The sequence below is a fragment of the Peromyscus californicus genome, unplaced genomic scaffold (genome assembly GCF_007827085.1).
Source record: "Peromyscus californicus insignis strain IS unplaced genomic scaffold, ASM782708v3 Scaffold_4__1_contigs__length_199733344, whole genome shotgun sequence".
NCBI lineage: Eukaryota > Metazoa > Chordata > Mammalia > Rodentia > Cricetidae > Peromyscus > Peromyscus californicus.
In genome coordinates, this window is record NW_026294562.1 from 33,363,043 (window position 1) to 33,388,779 (window position 25,737).

At 40.1% G+C, this 25,737-nt stretch overlaps 2 protein-coding genes across 4 annotated transcripts in view; one reads left to right on the forward strand and one right to left on the reverse strand.

The window, feature by feature from the left end:
- Positions 1 to 24,342, reverse strand: part of Cdc37l1 (cell division cycle 37 like 1, HSP90 cochaperone) — a 32,014-nt gene extending 7,672 nt beyond the window's left edge. Inside the window, exons 1-5 of one of the 3 annotated variants that reach the window (XM_052762026.1) lie at positions 24,033 to 24,342; positions 19,430 to 19,711; positions 10,383 to 10,473; positions 3,196 to 3,311; positions 2,444 to 2,566 (exon numbers count right to left, since the gene is read on the reverse strand). In XM_052762026.1, coding sequence (XP_052617986.1) covers positions 2,444 to 2,566; positions 3,196 to 3,311; positions 10,383 to 10,473; positions 19,430 to 19,711; positions 24,033 to 24,164 — 744 coding nt within the window. In that variant the 5' untranslated portion in view covers positions 24,165 to 24,342. The remainder of the gene's footprint in view (positions 1 to 2,443; positions 2,567 to 3,195; positions 3,312 to 10,382; positions 10,474 to 19,429; positions 19,712 to 24,032) is intronic. The other 2 variants (XM_052762027.1, XM_052762028.1) reach the window with 2 other exon arrangements.
- Spata6l (spermatogenesis associated 6 like) overlaps positions 24,231 to 25,737 on the forward strand; it is a 68,129-nt gene continuing 66,622 nt past the window's right edge. Inside the window, exon 1 of the mRNA XM_052762023.1 lies at positions 24,231 to 24,411. The gene's annotated coding sequence lies outside the window, so the exon portion shown is untranslated. The remainder of the gene's footprint in view (positions 24,412 to 25,737) is intronic.

Genomic DNA, 25,737 nt, shown 5'->3' on the forward strand with positions numbered 1-25,737 from the left:
TAGTGTGGCAATGTCCCATTACATATTAAGTATTGGTTTAAACACATTAAGGTATCAGTAAAAGGTATAATTTTTATTGCTTCTATGAGTCAAGTAAAAATTTAGTTACCATAAGCCTAGCTAAAATTCCAACCCAGTCATTTGTTTATTAAAAGTCCACTATAAACTGTAGGATAAGATTGTAGGAAATTGTAGGATTAGACTGCACTTCACAGAGTTTTTTTTTTTTTTACATTTAAAAATAGAATTTAATAATTCTACCACTCAAGCATAGCCAAAGTTAAACTTCTGGTGTATTTCCCTTTAACTTCTAATTATGTATGATGAAATGTGCAAGAAACCGTGTGTGTGTGTGTGTGTGTGTGTGTGTGTGTGTGTGTGTGTGTGTGTGTGTTATTGGATCCTCAGCTCCCACGTAACATTCCCGAATGGTGGCACACATTTGGAACCCCAGCACTGAAGTGAGGGAAGGGGGGTTGGTGACAAAAACAAGCAGATCCTGGGGACTTGCTGGCCTAGCCACAATGGCCAGCTTCAAGTTCACTGAGAGACCCTGTCTTGGAAAATGGGATGGATGTTACCCGTTGTCAACTTCTGGCCTCTATACTTTATATAAGTAAACTTGCATACACAAAATGTGTAATATTTCAAAAACAAAAACTATTCTTTAAAGCACCCTCCCCCAACAGGTGAGAGCAGTGAAATATGCTTTTCGTCTTCTCAAATCTCTCATGTTTGGCTTTAACTGACGGTAAAAGACTTCACCATTTGCTTCAGCATCAATTGCACACTCCTCAGTGAGAGTGAAAGCAGCCACCAAATATCACAGGAGCATTATGAAATCACTGTCACTGAGGGCCTCCCAACTGTCAGGGCCCCTGAACACATGCTGAAAAACTGCTCTCTATGGTGCGTTCCTCAAAACGGTCTTGCTATTCAGATGTGCACTTGCCTTGCTCAGTTCCAGCAGAAATACTTCCAAAGGGGTTGTTCTAATGTATACTTCTACTAACAGTGAATTCGATTCTTACTGCTTTGCTTCTTAGGAAACTTTTAATCATTACTGATCCAGTAAACATGAAACAGTAATTTTTCTATAAGTATATTTTCTTTAGTAGGGCCAACATTATGTGTCTATAAACCATGGATCTCCTATTTTAAACTTGTAACAAACATTTTCCTAGATTATGGACAATGTTCCTAAATATATAATAGCTGCAAACATTCTATGTACACATACTTTCTGGAAGTCATCCTTAAATGTGAGATGTTTAGGCTGCATGCTTGCTTCCTCCTCCTCCTGCCTCCTCTACTGTCCCTCAACAGGATCTTACTATTTCAGCCTGTGCTGACCTCCAACTCATAATCCTCTTGCCTCAGCCTCCTGAGTATATTTTATATTTTTTCATTAAAAATTTCGTTTCTTTCTTTCTTTTTTTTGTTTTGTTTTTTTCGAGACAGGGTTTCTCTGTGTAGTTTTGGTGCCTGTTCTGGAACTCATTCTGTAGACCAGACTGGCCTCAAACAGTAGCTAGAGTTTTCCTGCCCAGCCCAGGGTCAGGGCAAATCTCTCTCTCCTGCCAGTCCCACAGCCGCTCAGACCCGACCAAGTAAACACAGAGACTTATATTGCTTACAAACTGTATGGCCGTGGCAGGCTTCTTGCTAACTGTTCTTATAGCTTAAATTAATCCATTTCTATAAATCTATACCTTGCCATGTGGCTCGTGGCTTACCGGCATCTTCACATGCTGTTTGTCATCGTGGCGGCTGGCAGTGTCTCTGACTCAGCCTTCCACTTCCCAGCTTTATTCTCCTCCTTGTCCCACCTATACTTCCTGCCTGGCCACTGGCCAATCAGTGATTTATTTATTGACCAATCAGCAACACACTTGACATACAGACCATCCCACAGCATCGAACTCACAGAGATCCGCCTGGCTCTGCCTCCTGAGTGTCGGGATTAAAGGCATGTGCCACCACTGCCTGGCCAAATTTGGTTTCTTAAACGGTGAATTCTACATGTGGAGGATGCTATATCTGTTTTGCTCAACACTACATTTGAAATGGCTTTGTTTTCCATTAGTAAGCACTCTATATAATAAATGGGTAAATGATGAAGTACTCCAGAATAGTCACATTAATTTGCATGAGTTTCAAAAATGAGTTTTAAATATACAGACTGGTGTAGCCTCTTAACTCATTTTAACTCTCAATCAGCAAAAACTTGTAATACTACATTGTACTACAAATGCTAACTTATACTATGTAAGCACTATACTAGCTTATATGTACTAAGTACTAATACTGTACATTTCTTTTCACTAGAAAACCTACAGCATTTAGCAGCCTGTTACCCAGATAGCTTCCTGATATGTACAGAACAAAGAGAGCTCAGTTACAGTCCAACCTTCTTAATTAACAATACCAAGTAACTACTTACTTTGGCTTTCTGGAAAAACAAACGAAAACAGCCTCTTGGATCCACATTACAGTTTTTGGCCATTTCCATAATAAACTGCATTACCACAGCCTGATGTGCTATTTGTTCCATTAGAGCACCTTTCTGAAAAAGACACATACCAGAGTTACAGAAAATACTTCTGGAAAGAGACTCAATTGGTACTGAGGCAAATTTTGAATTTTTAGAGTACTTTAGATTTTACTCTTTATTAAGTAAAAGACTAGCTAGACATAAAGTGAATGTTGTCTTATTGCTGTTATGTGGACCAGAACAACTCCATGCTTTTGGCTTGGTTCACATCATGATTACTCCATGAGAAATTTCAAAGGTGACTTTCTGACTAGAGTGCAAGAGAAGACGGCAGAGCGCGTGCACTGGAAACCACCACAGTAAACCCTCGCAGTAAGCTGGCAAACACAATTCCTTCTAATGACCTTCCTGCCTTCTTTACTGTTGTTGTTGTTGTTTTTGAAGACAGGGTTTCTCTGTGGAGCCCTGGCTGTCCTGAACTCGCTTTGTAGACCTTGAAGTGGCTGGCCTTGAACTCCGAGATCTACCTGCCTCTGCCTCTGGAGTGATGGGATAAAAGGTGTCTGCCACCACTACCCAACCTCCTGCTTTCATTTAAAGTAAACAATGAAAAAAGGAAGGAAGGAAGGAAGGAAGGAAGGAAGGAAGGAAGGAAGAAGGATTCTATTAAAGTTTCCAGACACTCAAGGTTCATACAATACCTGCTCAGCTTCTAGATGAAAACACCATAAAATAAGATATTTAGCAGTTTCTTCACATACAATGTACGGATGGTCAGACAGAAATCTCTGACTATCATCCCACCGACTCAACATACCTATAAAAGAGAATTGAATCACAAATGTCAATTATTTCCTTCCTTCCTATGAGGCAAAAAGTGAATTCTAAATGTTTCTCTTTAAAGACAATTCCTAGTACCAGAGCAGTGTGTATGTGACAGGGCAAGCCAAGAGCACTATTACCTCTTAAAGCAATACCCAGCAGACTGAACGACAGCAAGTTTTATTTCAGATAGCCTGACTTCAGAAGAGTGACCAGTGGAATTCCGCTGCTTACAGGAATGCCTGAAGTCCCCAGACACTGCGACACTTGGTCTTCCTTAAGGTTAAAGGGGAGCAAATATTTCGAGATAGATCATTTACTAAGAGAGCAGAATGCTTTCCATTAGAAAGATGGTTAAGAATCTGTTCCTGAGTAGCCAAAGACTGCAGATGGCCACAGAGCTTTTTCAAGGACAGCCGGAGCAACTTTGCAAGATCTTGTCTCAAAAAAAAACAAAAAAAACAAACAAACAAACAAGGGGGCTGGGGCTGGTTCAATGATCAAAGTGTTTGCCTATTATTATGCATGAGGCCTGAGGCTCAATCTCAAGCACAAAAATTTTTAAAAAGCAAGACTTTAAAAATTATAAGTGGCAAATTTAAGGGCTTACTAAACATTCAAAATAAATTAGAATATCTCTATTTATTTTTTAAAGAGTCCAAGATATAGAGTCAAATGTAGACATCAATTCAGGAAACTTTATCAACTAGGAAACAAACAAGTCAGTATTATAATAACTAATATACTGCAATTATTTTAGTCACATTAGGCAATACTAATGCTGTCTGTTCAGTGTATACAGTAAACAATTTTTTTTTAAAAAAGTAGTTGAATATATATAAACGCTGCCATTTTGTTTCAAGATATTAACGAATTTAAGTAGTACTTAGCATGCATCTGCTTTTTTACCTAATTTAACAAAGACACTATTGCCAAGCAACATGGGACCTGGAGTGTGCTGTGCAGGGTTACATTTGAATGAACCAAGTATCACAACGTCAGAAACTTTAGTTTACACACAGAGCAAAAACAGTGCGGATATTAAGCCATTATCGAAGTTTCATAGGACTGTCTTGAGAATGTGACAATAAAGCTTAGCTCTCAACACAAAATGAATTCCTACATACTAAATTTCATATGAGAACATAAGATCAAAACCAAGGACAAATACCTTACATTGCAACATGTGGGGAACCAATTGAAAATATACTATCTTTAGAAAAAAGTTGGGGGCAATTTTAGTCTTTTTTTTTTTAGTTAAGAAAAGGGGGGGGGGGGGGCAGAGTCTTCTACATAACTCAAGAATCCCTCAATCTTTAAACTTCTCCTGCCTCTGCCTCTCAGTGATAGGATTAGAAGTGTGCACCATACTTTTCTGACAGTTGGGTCATTGAAAATTCTGAGACACAGAATGATTCTGCAAATTTATTTAAAACTATTTCCCCAGGAGTTAATGAATGCTGAAAATCTGAGCTCATGAAAGTACAATCCTTATTTCTTATACCTAAAGACATAAAATGACTCCTATGGCAGTTTCTGCCCCCTCCCCCTCTTTCTCCATACTTTGTTTTGAGAGTATCTCATGGAACCAGGATGACTTTGGCAGCATTATGACTTTATTTACAAAACCCTGTCCATTTGGACTGAATTAAAGACAGTATGAAAAGGACTGCTAACAGTTGCTACCAATCCGTTACATGCTGAAGGTTTTTTGTTTTTTGTTTTTTTGTTTTTTTTAGATTTATTTATTTATTATGTATACAGTGCTCTGCTTGCATGTATCCCTGCAGGCCAGAAGAGGGCACCAGATCTCATTACAGATGGTTGTGAGCCACCATGTGGTTGCTGGGAATTGAACTCAGGACCTCTGGAAGAGCAGCCAGTGCTCTTAACCGCTGAGCCATCTCTCCAGCCCCATGCTGAAGTTTTTATCTTTTTAATACCTAAGCCACTTGAGACTTGACAAAGATATTAGATGTTGATTAGTACGAAATTATGAAGTTACAAGTAGTCCATCTAGGTCTTAAAGAGAAAAGGTGTGGAATTTTATAAGGAAGTATTTAAAGAGAATCCAGAGTTCCAAGAACAGAACATATCTGAAATTGCTGTTATTTTGAAATTTGTAAACAGAGTAACACAATCTAGGATGGTCTGAACCTCAGCTTCACCTCGGGCAAGTGCCCTCATATACCTCGGTATCTTCCCACGTAGAGTAGGGCTAACAGTACCTGACATGAAGGATTTTTATGAATTAAAGATATTAATTCATATAAAGCTTTTACAATAGTGCCTCATCTAGTAAATACTTGACAGCATGTATTAACACAACAGTGAATAATTCACTCATATAGCAAATACTTATTAAGACAATCTTTTGGTTAAGGAGAAGCCAATCACTCAAACTAACCAATTTCTCTGAATTCTTAGACTAGCTTACTTGGACAAATTAAGTTAATTACATACATCTAAATGTCATCAGTTCTCAATGGTCTATCTGATTCTTAAGTCAGTACACACACTCTGCATTATCTTTACAGAATACACTTAACATTTTATACCATCTACCGTAACTATCTGCTACAACTCCTCTGGCTAGGCTGCAAGACCCTTGAGAAAACTGACTACTTTTCCTGCCTGAGTGCTCCTGTGTTTCTATCACCAGATAAGTGGTTTTCACCTCCATGCCTATGTACAGTCATGCTGGTAAAAACCAAATCCATCCTTCTCCCTGCCACCCTACAGTGCTTCTGAGGTTTCAGGTTACCTCATCAGGTATTCTAGAAACTCCTCTGACTTCCCATTTCTCTGGCATCAAACTGACCATGAAGTTCAGTGGCTATACTATTATATACTAAATACATTTTTAAATATTAAGCCATGCCAAAATTTTAGAATAAAACCTTAAAATATTTTTTCAGGTAATAAAAAGTATATTTGTTGTGAAGAACTTAGTTCCCAAATTAAAAAAAAATGTAATTCTATCACAGAGACAATTTAAATCCTATAATACATGTTTTCAGTTCATTTTATTTTTATTTTAATTCAGTACTTCATAGCATGTTTTTTAAAAACAGGATATTATTTTTTTTAAAGTAAAGCACAAGTGAATAGAATCGAGATATTATAAATGAAAAAAGTTTTTATACAAATGTTTATAGTTTTTGATAAATTTCCCAGTGACCACATTCTACAGAGATTCAGAAAAAGCTGAATCAAAGTTAACAATGGCTGGAAGGGAGAATGATGTGCTCTGAAAAACCACTGCACAATTCAAAGAGCAGCTCCAAGAATCACAAAGACGGTGATGTTAAAGGGTTAAACAGTTGAATAACTGTAAACGGTTGTGAATTTGAATAGGAAATAAGCTGTGTCTAAATCAGCACTTTGACTTCTAAAGCATGAATCAACCAACCAACAAAAATGTAAAAGAAAGTCAGATTCAATAATCTTTAACTCTGCAACAATGGTACCATTTAAAGTGGTAAACTTCATCTAAGCAGAAGGGTAAAAAGCAACAGGAGAAAAGTCATCCAACAGTACGAGGGAGAATTAGGAAGAACTACGAAGAACGGAAGTACAAACGAGGCAAGTACTGGTTTGAAGTGCCTGCTGTCCTACACAGACAGCTCACCTTCACCGGGCCCTCTTTAAGAGTCTACAACAGAATCCAACTTTGGAAAGTCTCCACTTGGAAGCTTTAATTACAGCTGCCATTCCAGATGTTTTTTAAGGAGTTCATCAATATACCTATCAGTCTGACAATGCTTTTTTTCTTTACTAATAGCATACACTAGCATAAGTATTTGCTTTCTCCAAAAGTGGACTGCATCAAACCTTCAAACTCTTGTCTCAGGCCTCTATCAACTGTGCTATCACTTTGTAAATGTGGATTCTGCTATCTCATCACCTCTGTAACTGTAAATTTAGTCCACTCTATGTTCATGGAACTTGGCGAGTAGAAGTAGCAGATGCCCCAGATGCCTATTTATATATAAGATACACATATGCCAGAGAGTGGAAAGTTAAACACATGAAAAGTTTGGGAGCCTACTACCTTAGGAACATTTCTGTGGATCCAATGTGCTGCAGCAAGTAGGGTATCTCCTCCAAAGTGAAAAGCCAATGTGCATTTCCACTAAGAAACAGGTACAATGTGAATCTGGGAGTGGCTATAAGTCTGGTTGGATTTGAAGACAGCAAGGGTCTGGTTAGTATTACAAGATGAGATGCTGGAAGCTCACAACATGCAATGGTAAACAACTGCTTATTAATCACCGATGGATGTCAAGCCAGCCTTTTTTCCTGGCCATCTGATTAAGCACACAACAGTTTCATAAACGAAGGAATCATGTCTTAGGTAGGCATAGGCTTAAGATTATACACGGACTCAAGAACATGGAATCTTTTCATCAAGGATGTTTCGGTAACCTAGTCCAGTAGCATCAATGAATACCAAATTTTTCAGGAGCAAAAACTCATGATAAAACCCCAATATGGTACCACATTCTATAGAATTAATTATCCAGTCATAAAGTAGCAGCTTGAGTACATTGGTCCAATTTCTTCTTGGAGGGATCAATAATCCCTCACATGAACAAGCCCTTTCTAGAGCTGGAAGTGTCCTCTCTCTTACCATGCTTCTACCAAATTACATTTTGGGGTGTACTAGATGGACTGGTCACTGCACCACATTTTTGGCTCATTTTATATCAAAACAAATGATGCACATGAACTCATGAAATTCTCTGGTCTTACCATGGACTACTCAGAAGCAGCCGGTTTTACACAGTGAGGAAAGGGTCTACTGAAGAGTGAGTCTCAGTGTCAGGTGATTACAACCTCTTGTGAAGCTGGGATGTTTTCCCCCACAGAACTGCATTTAACCGAAGCACTCAATCGACAACAAAAGAAGGTACTATTTCTTTCTCACTTACTAGGCGACATGGCTTCAAAGCAACCAGCCTACAGAATGCCAGTTGGGCAAAAGCACCACTAGTGACACCATTCTCTCAAATGCTATGTGTGTCCAGAAAGAAGCATCAGTAGATGGCACATCATGTTCCTGCAGCAGAACACATGGGTCTTGGTAGCAGGACTGAAGTAGGAAGGGCAACTGACAACACAGGACACGTTTACAAATTACTATCTTCTACCCCTGTGATTCAAGACCCTGCTGGTTTAAAGACTTTAATATCGATCCAAGAGAGGGCTGCTTATTCCTTCTGTTTCTATATATGAAATGACACAATGATACATGTAGAAACGTGAACTTGTGTGTCTAGCTCTTCAAATACTAGCCTTTTCTTGTTTTTTTTTTTTTTTTGGCTATTTGTGACAGAGTCTCATAGTCCAGGCTAGCCCTGGACTTGTGATCCCCTTGCTTCAGCCTCTTCAGTGCTGGGATTACAAGCACATGCCATCATGCCCAGATTTCTTCAGGTACTAACTATTCTTGAATTAAGTACAGTTTTTCGTTTTGAAGCAAAAATACTTTGAGGGGGCACAAATGGAAAAAGGTTTCAACATGCCATTGATGAATAAAACACAACAAAAACCATGTCTGTTAATTCACACAATACTTGAATAAAAAAAAAATATGGTCTGAAACTCAATTCCTCACACTTCCAAGCAGCATTTTCAATCTAGCAGTATCACACTGCTTGTAAGTTTCAGAACATATCATGCATGTATTTTCTGATTCTGCAATTTCTTTTTTTTTTTTTAAGATTTATTTATTATGTATACAGTGTTCTCTCTGCATGTATGCCTGGGGGTCAGAAGAGGGCGCCAGATCTCATTACAGATGGCTGTGAGCCACCATGTGGTTGCTGGGAATTGAACTCAGGACCTCTGGAAGAGCAACCAGTGTTCTTAACCTTTGAGCCATCTCTCCAGCCCTGTTTCTGCAATTTCTAATGCTGTTGCCTAATCTCCACGGAAAATCCTTATCTTCCCTTCCTAAACAAACTCAAACATTGCCTCCTCCCCTAGGAATCCTTCATTTACTTCAACTCCCCTGCAACCCCCCACCTTCCCACAATAGAAAAAGCCAGTTTGGGACTGGAGAGATGTTCAGTCATTAGGAGTGCTTCCTGTCCCAGCACCCATGTTGGGTGGCTCACAACCACCCCTAACTCCTGCTCCAGGGGATCTGACACCCTCTTGTGCTCTTCATGGGCCCCCTAGACATATGATATATACTTACAGAGATATAAACACATAAAGATTAAAACATCTTAAAAAATGGCATTTGTGTGTGTGTGTGTGTGTGTGTGTGTGTGTGTGTGTGTGTTCCGATCCCATAGTTAGGTGGTTCACAACCAACCATAACTTCTGCTCCAGGGGATCTGACGCCCTCTTGTGGTCTCCATGGGTCCCCTACACATGTGGAATATACTTACATAGACACAAACACATACACATAGATTAAAAAATAAATCTTAAAAAATGTCAAAAGTTGTATCTTAGATCTGTGTGTGTGTGTGTATTATCTGAGCAACATGTCAAGGAACTATGAATTACACATCATCTATCTAAACCCGAGAAAAGGAAAAAAATGAGTGTTGGAGCTGGCAGGATGACTCAGTGGGTAAAGGTACTTGCACCAAACCTGATGACCGAAGTTCAATCCCTGGAACCCACATAGTGGAAAAGGAGAAAACTGATTCATCAAGTGGTACTCTGCCCTCTACACATGTGCTGTGGCATGCACCTGACCCCTCCCCACTGCCCATGAAAAGAAAATACATAAAATTTTTAATGAATGCTTATCTTTTAATGCTAAGAAAAAATAGCAAAGAAACAACAAAAAAACAAAACATACAATCAGTCAAGAAATGCAAATCGGTGATACCATCACAGAAAGCAGCATTAGCAGACTGAACTGTGCTCTTTACAACCTACTTTTAGATATAAGCAAGGTCTGAAGCACATCTGTCAACCCTGCCACAAGCAACAACACACGTGGAGCTGGTCACATGGTTTTTGGACCTCATTTTAGAGAGTCAATTTTATACACATACAGATGATAACACAATAAAGAAGAACACTTAAGTAGTAGACTCACCAAAATGTCGGATTTTTTGCTCATATTTCTGCATAAATGATTGTGATTTATCTTCATCTTCTGTTTTTCTTTTATCTTGATTAATAAAACTCTGAAAAAAATTAAGTAATTAAAATCAATATTTTAATTCAATTTCTTCAGATGCTGAGTGCTTAGCGATCTTTTCTATAGACATGATGTAATAAAAATATTGCATAATACTATGCATCATTAAACTAATCTGTTAAAACTTGTCATTAAAAAGTTAAACATTCTCAGCCGGGCGGTGGTGGCGCACGCCTTTAATCCCAGCACTCGGGAGGCAGAGGCAGGCGGATCTCTGTGAGTTCGAGGCCAGCCTGGACTACCAAGTGAGTCCCAGGAAAGGCGCAAAGCTACACAGAGAAACCCTGTCTCGAAAAACCAAAAAAAAAAAAAAAAAATTAAACGTTCTCATTTGGTAGTTTCATTAATTTTGTTTTAAATTATAAATTTATCTAGGGATCACATAGGAAAAATAGTTGAATGACTGCTCATTAACCATATTACCCTATCAAAGACAGGAATGAAAAGATTCTTTACATGTGTTATTCATTTCCAATAAACACTTGCAACTCTAGCCTAATCTTTGAAGCAAACTGAGCAAACCAAAGTATAGAGAGTCAAAGATATTTACTATAAATTCTTTGAGAAGAGATAAAACAAAAATATAAACCTCGACTGCATGTCTAAAAACTTTCTCTTGGGAGGCTAAATAGTTTAATTCTTAAAACTAAGAACAAACTTCTACTAAGGAAGTATTTACATTTGTTAAGTAAGTCATGAAACAGACCAACAAGTTTCTCATCTTACCAGCAAAACTAGCACAACTGTTTCCCAGAGTACTCTGTGATACACTTTACACCGGATATTATCACTGCCAAATTGAAAAGCACAAACCAGCTCCCTGCCAGCTCGTATTTCAAAATAAAAGCACCTTGTACTTTTTTTAAAATCTAGACCAATACTGTCCTAGTCACAAATACACCTTAAAATTTTCTACTAGCCCCATTAAAAAGCAGAAATACACAAATGATGTTCCTAACCTAATATATTCAACATATCATTTCAATGTGAAAGAAACATCAAAAAATTATTAACAAGGTATTTCACTTCTGGTGTTTTGGTATTGAGTAATGGAATCTGGTGTATACTTTTACACTTATAGAACATCCCAAATTGGATTAACCACATTTTAAGTGCTCAGTAGCTCATGTGGTACTTATTAACATGGCCCCTGAGCAAGGATAACATTCAAAATTATGAAGCATTCTATATATGAATATATTAACTATATATTTATTCTATATAAAAATATTATACATACACACACGTATACTTATATGTTTTAGATTTGCTTCATGTGATTGAGTATTTTGCCTGTCTGCATGTGTGTGTTCCATATGCATGCCATATGGTCAGAGAGTGTTGGATCCCCTAGAACTGAAGTTACAGATGGTTGTAAGCTGCCATGCGGGTGCTGGGAACTGAACACGGGTCCTCTGCAAGAGAAACGTGCTCTTAACTGATGAGTCATCTTGCTAGCCCTGTTCTATATTTTAAGTTTTAAATTGCATATCTTAATAGAGTATGGATGATACAAGTATACCTACTTGGTAAAATTTTACCTATATTACATGCATACCAAAGCAAGATGTGAGCAATTGATGTGGAACATGGGGCTCCTCGTTACTTCCTGTCCAGAGAAATTTTCCATATTGAAATTTAAGCTTTAAGCCCAGTGGGGTTAAGAATGCTTGCTGCTTAGCCATGCATGGTGGTTCACGTCTTTAGTCCTAGCACTTGGGAGGCAGAGGCAGGTGGATCTCTGTGAGTATGAGGCCAGCAGAGTGAGTTCCAGAATACAGCTGTTACATAGAGAAACCCTGTCTCAAAAAAAAAAAAGCATGCTTGCTGCTCTTCCAGAGTTTGGTTCTATGCACCACATCAAAGATCTCACAAATGCCTTTAGTTCCAGCTCCACAGAACCCAGTATCCTATTCCAGCCTCCTCCAGAACCTGGGCACGTGTGGCTTACAATCACACAAACATACATGCATATGCACAAATTAAAAAAAAAAAAACTTTTAAACTTTAAAAAGATCCTAATTCCACCCCAAGTGTATGTCCATGGGTTAGTGAAGGGAAATGATGACATGTAAAGGCCTCATTGCTCTGAATTCTCTTCAGAAATATAGTACTGTTTCAGACTCAGAAAACACTAATATACAAGATCTACCACCATCATAAAAATAAAGCTTTTAGCTTCTGTGAACTGTTTTCCTTAGTCATTTTGACAAAGAGAATCAAAATATTTGTACCTATCTGTAATTCACAGACTTATGTTTCTCCAAAGTAATGCTTAATAGAAGTTACTATTCTTCAATATTTACTCAAATTTTATTCTGTATTAAATACATTGTTCATAAGTTATCGAGTTTCACCTTTTTCCCCTTTTTCATGCACTATAAAATCAATCTTTAGAAACTCTAGTTTCCAAATAGGAAACAAAATATATAAACCCAGAGTAGTTTGAGAAAAATGGGATTTTAATAGTTCTGCCAAACTAATGACGTCCTTTGTTAGTATTTGTTAGTGCTACCAATGAACATCATTATAGGGACATCATTTTCTTTCTTTCCTTTTTATTTTGAGGGGTGTGTGTGTGTGTGTGTGTGTGTGTGTGTGTGTTTCTAGGAACTGAGCCTGGGTCTTGACACACTACACAGGGGCTCTTCACTGAGCTCTAGCCTCAGTCCTTTTCACTTCTTTATTTTGAGATAAAGTCTCACTAAACTGCCCAGGCTTACCTTGAACTTGTACAATGTCTGCCTCATCCTCCCAAGTAGGCTGGATTACAAGCCTATACTATACATCAGGCCAAGTAGAAATGTTTTCATTCTTAAAGACATCTCTTTCTTTTTCCATTTTATATTTTATGTGTTTGGGTGTTTAGCCTTATACATATGTGCACCACACACATGACTGTGACCACAGGGGCCAGAAGAGGGCATGGGATTCCCTGGGACTAGAGCTGCAGATAGTTATAAGCCACCATCTGGGTGCTAGAACACAAACCTAGGTTCTCTACAAGAGTGGACAGTACTCTTAACTAATCTTTCAGTCCCACAGTTTAGCATTCCTTCCTCAGACTTAATCCAGTACTTGATTAGGTACTTAATTTTCAGCTTCTTCATTAATAAAATAAGGTGACTCAATTAAAATCCCAGAAGCTTTAGCCACTGCTTTAGAAGGTAAAGAATGAGGGCTGTGAGCAAAGTAATCTTAACTTTGACTTAGTTGCTCTCATCAGTATAAATGCCTCTATCCTTAAAAGAGGTGAACGCTTTTCTACACATTTCCTCATGTATATAAACAGTATTTTAGACAGTAAATGAAAATTGCCTACAGAGGTTAGGGGGTATCAGCTCAGTAGTACAGTGCCTTGCGTTTGACTTCCAGCAACACAAAAATAAAACCCCTAAAACAAAAAAATTGCAGATAATAATCTGTAGCTGTAAGAGCTTTCAAACTTTTAAATACAATTTAAGCAATTGTATTTAAGAAATAACACTATATACGCCCTAATATGAATTTTATAACACAGTGGTGACCTTCATTAAGTAGGATGAACTGTCATTTTTTTTTTTTTTCACTACTTGAAGAAGATAAAAATGCTGGGTGGATAACACCAAAATGTTTTCACAATTTGCTTAAACTGGCTCTGCCACATTCTTTCAACAACAAGCTCTCTGATTCTATAATTTAAATCCATTTCTTCTTCAGATTCAAAAGAGAAAGCTAAGGCTTCATTACACTAGTGAGAAACCAAATAATGTCCTGAAGAAAACTTAGAGCTGGTGAGGTGGCCAGGCAGGTCAAGGGACTGATGGCCTCACATTATGTAAAGAAAGGACCAACTCCACTAACTTATCCTCTGACTTTCACACACATCCCCTGGGTGATATACTGTGTACCCCAATAAAGCTTGCCTGAGGATCAGAGGACAGAGCCAGCCACTAAATTAGACATGGAGGTCAGGCAGTGCTGGCACATACCTGTAATCCTACCATTCAGGAGGCAGAGATCTGTCTGATCTCTGTGAGTTCAAGACCACACTGGGCTACATGAGAGAAATAACCAGGCAGTGGTGACACACGCCTTTAACCCCAGGAATGAATATGGCAGGACACAGAAAGGTATATAAGGCACGAGGAAACAGGAACTCTCCTCTTGAGGCTGAGGATTTCGTAGAGGGAAGCTAGTAGCTGGCTGTTGTGCTTCTCTGATCTTCCAGCTTTCATCCCAATATCTAGCTTTGGGTTTTTTATTATAAGACCTTTTAAGACTCATGTTACAATGCCCTAGTAAGCTTGCTCTTGTGCACACACCTGTTCTCTCCCCCCACCCCCTTATACTTACACACACACACACACACACACACACACACACACACACACACACACATATACTCACTCTTGTAATTAAAAAAATAAAAAAAACCTAAACATGAAACAAAAACTACTCACTCTGCCAGTTAATGGTCCCACCACTCACAAGCTAAGGAAGAAGAGTTGTTTGTTTTGTTGTGTTGTTTATTTTGCTTTGATTTTTGAGACAGAGTCTCTTTATGTAGACAAATCTATCTGGAAGCTATGTGAATCAGACTGGCCTCAACTTACAGGGACCCTCCTGACTCTGGCTGGGGTTTGAAGGCATGTGACATAATGCCCTGCTGATTATGTGTTTGGAGTGAGACATGGATATATGGCAAGAACCAGTCTCAAGACTGGGTGTGGGGCCATATGTCTTTTTTGGGGAGGAAGCAGAGGCAGGCAGATCTGAGTTTGAGGCCTGCCTGGGGAATAGAGCAAGTTCCAGACCAGCCAAGGCTACACAATGGGACCCTATCTAAAAAACAAAGTAAGACAAAACAAAACAAAACAGATTCTGCCTAATAAATAAATAAATAACAAAAAACTATTTAAAAGTCTGAACTAGCTAGATTATTAATTGTAAAGGGCTGTTTCAAAGTTTCAATACTAATACTTGTAAGAGAAGACTGGCATCTGCTGTGGGATGGTCTGTATGTCAAATTGCTCTGATTGGTCAATAAATAAAACACTGATTGGCCAGTGGCCAGGCAGGAAGTAGGCGGGACAAGGAGAGAGGAGAATTCTGGGAAGTGGAAGGCTGAATGGGAGAGACATTGCCAGCCGCCATGACAAGCAGCATGTGAAGATGTAAGCTACGAGCCACATGGCAAGGTATAGATTTATAAAAATGGATTAATTTAAGATATAAGAACAGTTAGCAAGAAGCCTGCTACAGCCATACAGTTTGTAAGCAATATAAGTCTCTGTGTTTACTTTGTTGGGTCTGAGCGGCTGTGGGACTGGCGGGTGGTAGAGATTTGTCCTGACTGTGGGCCAGGCAGGAAAACTCTAGCTACAGGCATCTAAAAAAAGACAAGGGTGCCTAATTCCTTCACTCTTATTTGATATGGTGTTTGATGTCTCACAGCATTAAGACAGAAGAAAAATAGAAAAGGAAGAAGTAATGTGTTCTTATTTGTAAATAATATAATCCTTTTGGCCGGAGACCCTAATGACTACACTAGAAATATCTGTAATTTGATACACTTTCAGCAAAATTGTAGGATACAAAACTAACATAAAAATCAATAGCTTACAGATTAGTAACATGCTGAGAAATAAGTCAGAAAAAAGATTGCATCACAATTGCCTTAAATAGAGACAAAACAAAAGACCTTGGATTAAGTCTACCTCTACCAACGAAGTAAAAGATACCGTCTATAGTACAAACCCTAAAATGCTGAGGCAAGAAATCAAAGGAAATGGAAAGAACAAAGGAAATGGAAAGATCTCCTATGTTTATGGAATACAAGATTTAATACTGTGAAAATGGCTATCATACCAAGAGCAATTACAGATTCAATGCAATCTCCATCAAAATCCCAATGTGTTTCTTCACAGAAAGAGAAAAAAGAATCCAAAACATTCAAATGGAAGCACAAAGACCACAGACAGCCCAAACACCACTGTGCTAAAAGAACAATGCCAGAGGTATCAATGTACTTGATTTCCATGGTACTAGAGCCACAGTAACAAAAACAGTACACTATCATGCAGCCACACCTGACAAAGGTGTCAAAAATAAATTAATATATCACAGAAAAGGCAGCCTCTTTAAGTGGTAATGGCAAAACTGGACATCCACACATGAAAGAATCTAGATCCTTATCCCTCATCCAAAAGGATCGAAGACCTGAATGTGAGACCTGTTGTGGAATATTAAGATGTGTTACAATTGTTTATGCTCTTTTGGGGGGCTCGCTGCCACCCAGCTCCCAAATAAGTCTCACATGGAAGCTTATTCTTAATTATGAATGCCTGGCCTTAGCTTGGCTTGTTTCTTGTCAGCTTTCCTTAAATTATCCCATCTACCTTTCGCTTCTGGGCTTTTCCCGTTCTCCTCTGTAAATCTTGCTCTTACTCTGTGGCTTGCTGGGCAGCTGGCTCCTGACATCCTCCTTCTCTGGCTGCTGCTTCTCTTCTCCCAGATTTCTCCTTTGATTTATCCTCTCTGCCTGTCAGCCCCGCGTATCCCTTCTCCTGCCTCACTATTGGGCATTCAGTTCTTTATTAGACCATCAGGTGTTTTAGACAGGCACAGTAAAACAGCTTCACAGAGTTAAATACAACATAAACAAAAGTAACACACCTTAAAATAACATTCTACCACAGTGGAACATTTGTTTAACGATGCAAAGATGTGTTGCATTCTTTTATGTTGCATTTGTTTAACTCTGTGAAGCTGTGTTACTTTGCTGTCTTTATAAAACACCCGGCTGGACTAATAAAGAGCTGAATGGCCAATAGCAAGGCAGGAGAAAGGATAGGTAGGACTGGCAGGCAGAGAGAATAAAAGAGGAGAAATCTGGGAGGAGGGAATCAAGGAACAAGAAAAGGAGAGGAGGACTCCAGGGGCCAGCCACCCAGCTGGGCAGAGAATAAGAAGGAAAGAAAAGATAGAATGCAGAAATAGAGAAAGGTAAAGGCCCAGAGGCAAAAGGTAGATGGGATAATTTAAGAAAAGCTGGCAAGAAACAAGCCAAGCTAAGGCTGGGCATTCATATGGAATAATAAGACTCCGAGTGTGATTTATTTGGGAGCTAGGTGGCAGGCCCCCAAAGAATAAAAAGTAAAAAACAACCAACAAGAGAGACCTGAAACTTTGATATTAGTAAAGGAAAAGATACAGAAAATACTTTAAGATAATGGCATAGGAAAGACTCTGAATAGGACTCCAGTCAGTCAAGAAATAACACCAGCAATTAACCAGAGACTTTATACAGTTTCCACGTAGAAAAACAAAGAGATAGCCTAGAAAATGAGATAAAAATCTGTGTTAGCTATACCTCAGACAAAGGTCTAATACCTGTTTTAAGATTAGAATGTTTTATTACATTTACTTGTTTATTTTGCATAATGACATGTATGTGTGTACATGCAACAGAACATGAGTGGTGGTCAGAAGACAATCTCCAAGTGTTTCTCCCTTCACCATGTGGATCCTAAGGATCAAACTCAGGTCATTAGACTTGGTGGCAAGCACGTTTACCTGAACTGTCTCACTGCCCCTAATATCTTTTACTAGTTCACAAAGAATCAAAACAAACAGTCCAATCAATAAATGGGCTAATGAAATGAACAGACAATTCTCAAAAGATAAAATACAAATGGCTAATAAATATATGAAAAAATTTCGACACCAGCAGCCATCCAAGAAATACAAATTAAAACTATATTGAGATTCCATCTCACCCCAACCAGAACAGCTGCCATTACAAAAACAAGTAACAGCTGGGCGGTGGTGGTGCACGCCTTTAATCCCAGCACTTGGGAGGCAGAGGCAGGTGGATCTCCTTGAGTTCGAGGCTGGCCTGGTCTACAGAGTGAGATCCAGGACAGGCACCAAAACTACACAGAGAAACCCTGTCTCAGGGAAAAAAAAAAACCATTAACAACAAATGCTGGTAAGGTTGCAGACAAAAGGGAACACTTACACACTAACAGGAATGTATGAGAGCCCAGCTACTAAGGAAGTTAGAATGTAGGTTTCTCAAGAAACTAAAAATAGATCTACCATAGGGCCCAGCTATATTACTACTGGATATTTACCTAAAAGAATGTCAGTCAATATATCAGAGATATTTGCACACCAAAATTCGTTGCAGCACTATTTTATTAGCCAGGACAATATCTAAGTTATGGGACTAACATGGGTGTCCAATAGCTGAATGGATAAAGTGAGAGTAAACATACACCAGTATACACAGATAAAACACACTATTTTATAGCCATAAATAAAGAATGAGGTTATGTGATTTGCAGGAAAATAAACTGTACCCGGATATAATCACATTGCTGGTTTTCTATCACGTGTAGACCCTAGATTTTCTATAAATATACACAGTCACTAAAGTACACTGTGAAACTATCTAGGGGCACACAGGCAATTAACAGGAAGGGAATGGGCGAGAAAGGGGAGCATGGAAGGGTCTAAGAGCCGACTACGTCAAAGTACGTGTATATATTGTATACTTGCATGAGAATGGCTTTACGTAACCTAGTATAATACAATTTAAATAAAAAAATATTACCTGAGTTTACTAACCCTGTGCTGGTAAACTGAATGACTTTATTTACAAATCCACTACCCATGTGTTAGGAAGCTGACAGCAGAGCACCATCAGGAAGCACTCACACGTTAGCTGCAGTACACAGGCCCATGCTAGCACGTTACCCGACTTCATCTTCCCAGCTACCCTACATGCTGAAGAAAGCAAGGCCTGGAGATGTTTGCTGGTTAAGAGGGCTCTCCGTCGCTATGCTAACAGTTATTTACAGAAGCGTCTGTTTTTCCTTCTTCATTTTTATCTGTGGTGCTGGGAATGGAACCCAGGGTCTCTTGCATGCTCTACCTCTGAGCCACATAGATCATACCTTATTAAAAACATCCTTGCTAATAGCATCCATGTTCCAGAGACTCATCCTCTCTCTCTGGACCAGAGCTTCCTCCTTCTGTCGCCATTCTTCCTCCCGCTGCCTCAGTTCTGACATTGCGGTCTGTGCTTTGGCATGTTCCTGATCCAAGGACTCAGAGTTATGCAGTGCTAAGCTGCCAAGTTTCTGCTGGGCTTCAGCAAGATTCCATTTGCACGCCACAGAACTCTTCACAAATTCTTTCTGCTTTTGGCAAGCTAGCTCAATCCCATCGCTATACATCTAAATAAAAAGTAACAACAACAGTATTAGTAAGGAATGAAGGTGGCAGCAATGCCACAGTCCATTGCTTTTCAACTCCAAGGATCTCTGTGATGTTTCTGGAGCAGAGCATATCTGTATTCTTTGTCCTCAATGACGTTTCCCATTCATCAATTAGACTCTGAGCTGCTTTGTTCCTCTGTGCCCCTCCCCTGACAACTAGCAACACAAAGCCTGGCAACTGTCAGTAACTTGCAACAGCTGGCCCACAACAAGCATCAGATGTGCAGGCTCCAGAATCCTTCGCCAGAAGGAAAGCAAAGCTTAAGTCCAGTTCCTCAGTTATTTATGTCTTCTCATCCTGAAAACCAGACCTTTAGAGCTTTAACCTGCAAGTTCTCCCTGCACTGAGCATCCTTTTATTGATTTCTACTTTACTTTTGTGTTATCACAATTTGTGGTGATGTGAGAGTTTGTAATAGAAAATTCTACTTATAAATGATTATATCATATAGGTATTATATATATTAACTTAATCCAAATCAAAAAAGTAAAGGTTAAATTAAGAAGTGCCAACTGGTCTATCCAGCCTTGGCCTCCCAAGTGGTGTTTATTTTCAACAGGGTATATACTTAGTTTTCTCTCTGACTACCAGCTTTGTAAGGAGTATCCTGACTCTGGTCTACTGAGTAGTTACTTTTAATATTTGCATAATTACTTATGTAAATGCAATCAGTATTTAATTTCTTATATTCCTTGTTTCAACAAGGAAAGCTGAGGGTTTTTTTTTTTTTTAGGATTTTGTGGTTAAAAGCACAATTTTATATTACTTACTGAGAATCACTGTTCTCAATCTGTTCCCACACCTGTTTCAGTATTCAAGCCTTTATAATTTTACATCTCAACTGTACAAATATAATCCTATTTTTTAGTCTTCATTAGCCATTTTATACTCTACTTGGGTGATCCTTCCAAAAAGGGGGGGGGGGCTCATGCTATTTATTAGAGTCCATTATTAGAAAGCACAGACTCCTGAGTTCCAGTTACTTTTACTTCCCGGCTTATTCTTCCCACCCTCAGGACCCTGTTTTCGCCGACAACCCTCTGCCCTCTACCCAACTCCTGCCCAATCCTTAAGCCTTTTCTTGTCCATTCTTTCCAAACCCAAGGTGTACACATTTCTATAGTGGGTTTTTTGTGTTGGTTTTTTTGAGACAGGGTTTCTGTGTGTACCCTGGATGTCCTGAAACTCACTCTGTAAACCAAGCTGGCCTTGAACTCACAAAGATCCGTCTGCCTTGGCCTCCCAAGTGGTGTTTATTTTCAACAGGGTATATACTTAGTTTTCTCTCTGACTACCAGCTTTGTAAGGAGTCAGAATTTAATAACTGTTAGATGAATAAACTATCTTTACTTCTTGAACAAACTGTTCTGAGGCAAGTAATAAACAAGCCTCTCCTACTTGCTGAGTTTTCGGGCACATTCAAAATTTCTACAGTATGTGTATGTGGAGTGTGGCTGTATGTGAACACTTGCTATCCTGGTACCTTATTTAGTCATTATGAAGGCTTAAAGCCCAGATACCACCTTGTCTCTAAATAACCAAAATCTATTTTTACTTTTTGATACACTAGAAAAATTATGGGGCTGGAGAGTTGGCTCAGTGTTTAAGAGCACTTGCTGCTCTTGCAGAGGACCTGAGTTCGATTCCTCCCACCCATATGATGACTCATATGAGTCATATGACTCATAGAGTTGTCTCTAACTCTAGGGCATTCAACACCCTCTTTTGAACTTGGCAGGCATCAGGAATGCATGGAGTGCACAAACATTCATGCAAGCAAACAATCATATACATAAATAAAATGATTTTTTTTTAAAAAAAGAAAAATAAGTTAACTGCACTTTAAAATGAAGCCATAAAAAGGAGGAAAATGAAGCTGTAAAACTTAATTTGTAAAAGACAAAGCCATACCAATAAAGGCTATTATGAATATATGGGGTATCTTCACTTTCTAATTATACAGAAGCAAATGTTTCTCAAATCAACCCAAATACAAGAATTATTTTAATCTGTGATCATATAAAATTTTAGAAGAATGTAATTTTAATGAACAAAAACTCTGCAAAGGAACTGTTGTCATTCAAGTCTACTGGTGTAACTTTATAACATCAAAAGTTCTCAAAGAGCAAGCCAGACAGGGTCCCAGCACTAAGAGGGGTAAGTGGACATGGGCCCCACCCCTAACCAAGAAGCAATGTGCAACTGAGACCTGCTAGAAAAGGGAAAATCACTTTTCTTCAGTGGAATGTTATTGGGTACCAGCAACCATACTCCAGGGCAGGCCCTATGCTGAGTAGTTGCCCAACACAAAAGGAACTCCATGGGTTTTTGTGGATATTTTATTTCATCTTAGCATTTTGAATTATTTCATTTAATTATTCTTACTGGTCTTTTTCTTGTTTGATTTTCACTTGGGTGGTAGTTTTGCTTTTTGTTTTTGTTTTTAAAAGAGAAAACATAAAGGTGGGTGGGTAGAGAGGTGGGAGGATCTGGGAGGAGTTAGGAGAGTGGAAAAACATGATCAAAACAGTGTATGAAAAAGTCAATAAAACATATACAGAATTTTTTTTTTAAGTTCTCAAATAGGACTTCCAAATTCTGGCTTGTCTTTTCACACATCACTTCTATTGAGATAGCACTCTCTCTCATATTTGATAAAAATTAAGGCAGCCATTTAATGCAGATTTTAAAAGCCTGTTGATTAAACATTTTGTTTTTAAATACTCTAACCCCCAAATTTAAGTCCTAAAGCTAACAAGAAATATAAGTAGGCCTGTCATTTTTATGTCCTCAGAAGTAATGACTTTGCACATTTTATCACCATTTAAAGGCCTTCTCATACAAATAAAATTTTATAGTATTTCTCCAGATAGGCAGTGCAGAAGTAGGTTGGAAAAAACAATGCACTAGGAGTCATAAGTTCTAGTGAGGAGTCTGCCACTAACTAGAAGACCTCAGGGAAATCTCTTTTAATGAAGGAAATAAGCCTCTTTACTTTCAACCCCCATCACCTAAACAAACGCACAGGAAAAACATGTTTTAAAATACTGAATTTCTTGGATTACTTCTTTTTTTTCAACCACAGTGCAGTGAAACTTCTGAGATCATTTTCCCTCGCCACATCTGTTCAAACTGACACTAGCAATTGTTCATTTTCTCCTTCTGTAAGACTATGTATACACAGATGACACTCGTGAGCCATAATTAGTAGGTGACTACTGACCCATCAACTCTCATTTTGCCTCACTTTCCCTGTGACTAGTTGGATGAACACAGCAGTCTGTGGTTATGAAACAGCATATTGTGTGTGAGCCCAGTTAACTCAGCTGGCTGACATAACACCATTATCCTACACTTGCTGGCAAACAATTTAAACCGATCATTTTTATTTAAAAAACTACTAATTTTGTTACAATATTGTACTGCGTTTTGCAAAAAAAAAAAAAACAAAAACCAAACAAAACAAAACAAAAAAACAAAAACTGCCTAGAAAAAAAAAAAAAAGACATCTACAATCAATTTCACTAAACAAGTTAGTGTTTTGTCTGTGCTCCTGAAAACTAGTTCAAAACACACCCAGGTGAGAAGTCATGACAGGTGATGTATGTAAGCACTCCCAGAAAAACTAAACGACATGTCACACTTGGCAGTTTCTGAGGCAGGAAAGCTGGGTAGAAAGCCACAAGTAATATCAGGGATTTGGGGTAGCACTGTGAAAGAAAAGCCACTTCTGTGGCTGTTACGTTTCACTGGAGACTGGGGCAGCACGAAACGATTCTTACAGTAAGGGACCAATGACTGAGTGAAAGGGAGGTGTGTGCCAACGCCAAAAGCGAGGCTTACAGAATCTGCTGAGATGTCAGCGTGGGAAAAGAGCACGTGAGATGTTTATGTCAGGACTCGGTGTACTATTATCGAAGCACAATCACTCACTGTTCCTATCAACTGTGCACCAAGTAGCTGGGGCTTGTAATAAAGGCTCGGGTGAAAGCACGTACGAGGGGACAAATAAAAGTCAAGTTACACAGCCCGAGCCGCCCCCCGTACCTCGGCGCTGACACGAGAGGGACCTCTTGCAAAGGTGAGGGGGTTGCCGGCCGAGGAGAAGGGACGAGCGTGCGTGGACGTGGGGGTCGGGGAAGGGAGCGCGTGGCCAGCCCCTCTCGCGCGGAAGATGCTGCCAGCGCTGCGGGCCGGCCCCCGGCCCCCCGCGATGCCCGCGGACGTTTCCCCGCCTCCCTCCCCTCCCCTCCCCCCAGGAACGCAGGCTGTTCTCACCTGGGCGCCGCCGCCAGGCACCGGCGGGTAGTGGGAAGAAGAGGGGGACACGTCCAAGTCGCTCTCCTCCTCGGCCTCCCCGACAGTCCTCGGGAAGCTCCAGGGGCCCGGCGGCGGCCACGGCTGCTCCATGTCCCGCTGGTCCGGGCCCGACAACCGCCACCGCCAACTGCCCTGGCGTGAGTAGAACCTGCTGGGCGGAGCCAGCCGCCCCGCCGGCCACGGTCGTTACCCAGAATTCCTCGGCCGCCGGCCAAGCCGACGCACGCCCCGAGCAGGCCTGGGCCGTACCGCCGGGGGACTGCGGAAGAAGAAGTAGCCGGCCGCGGCGTCATTTCCGGTGGGCCAGACGGGGCGTGGCCGCGCCCGAGCGGAGGGGGTAAGGTCCGGAGCTGACGTCCAGGGAGGCCCGGGGTGTTGAGGGTTCGGATCTCGGTGGTCTAAGGGAGTTTGGGCTTGTTCCTCCTCTCGTGCTTCCAAACTGCAGCTCCTTCGTGTACTGCAGTCTAAGCCGGCGTCGGGGGTGGGCGGGGACGGGAGTGGGATGGGGGGCGTTTTAGGAAGCAGAGCCAACTTTGCTTTAACTTCAAGTTACCCACGACAAGACACTAAAAATAAAACACTGGAGCAGACACGTTTGTGAAGAATTGAGACGAGTGGTAGACATATCGGAGGGCTTCCTGTCCCTCATATCTTGTAGAATCGTGAAGATCCGTGCTCTCACTGCCTGTCCCTTTTCTCTTTTGAGATGAAATGTTTCCAAATTGCCAGAGACCACATTTTAAGAGAAAGACCCAGAGGCGGGGAGGTGGTGGTGCATCCCTTTAATCCCAGCATTCATGAGGCAGAGGCAGGCGGATCTCTGTGAGTTCCAGGCCAGCCTGTCTACAGCTTGAGTTCCAGGAAAGCACAGAGAAACCCTGTCTCGAAAAACAAAACAAAACAGAGAGACAGAGAGAGACCCAGGGACTGGGAATGTAACTCGGTGGTAAAGGCCCTAATTTCAATTTCTAGGACAGAAAGAGAAACAGCGAGGATGCAGGGAGCCTATCTTAACAACCTGTATGTTTAACAATCAGGTCTGTTGCCTGCTCGTAATCAGACCAGACAACAGAACATCAATCTTTCAGCCTTTGATTGGCAAACTGTGTGCGAGCGAGGGGGTGGGGGGGTTCACAGGAATAAGCCGGAGGACCATATCAGTTGGCCTGCTCCATCGTTCTTCACTCTACTGAGGCAAAGTCTCTCCCTGAGCTTGCAGAACTCGAGACTGGCCCCAGGCAAGCCCGGTGATCCTTCTGCCTCAGTCCTCTTACAGAGGTGCAGGCTTTTTACACGATGGCTGCGGATTTGAACTAAGGTCCTCGTGCTTGCACAGCCAGCATTCTTACCCAGTGACCCATCTTCCCTTGCTCTGGTTGGCAAGCTCTTAAGGTTGGTTAATCCTAATGGTTGACTAATGCATGAGAAAAATGTAGTTAGAAATGCCGTGTAACCTTTAGGGAAGAGGAATGACATGAGAGGCTTATGTGCTTCTCTTCTGATTTTTCACGACCAGCAAAATACCCAACAATATTTTTACAGCAGTAGCCAAAGATTGTATCTACAAAGATGTTTTGGGGTGGTAAAGGAAAGCTAAAAATAATTAAGCAGAAGCAATGGAATTGCTCACAGATGAAGAATAAAGTAGATCTAAGTGGGCTGA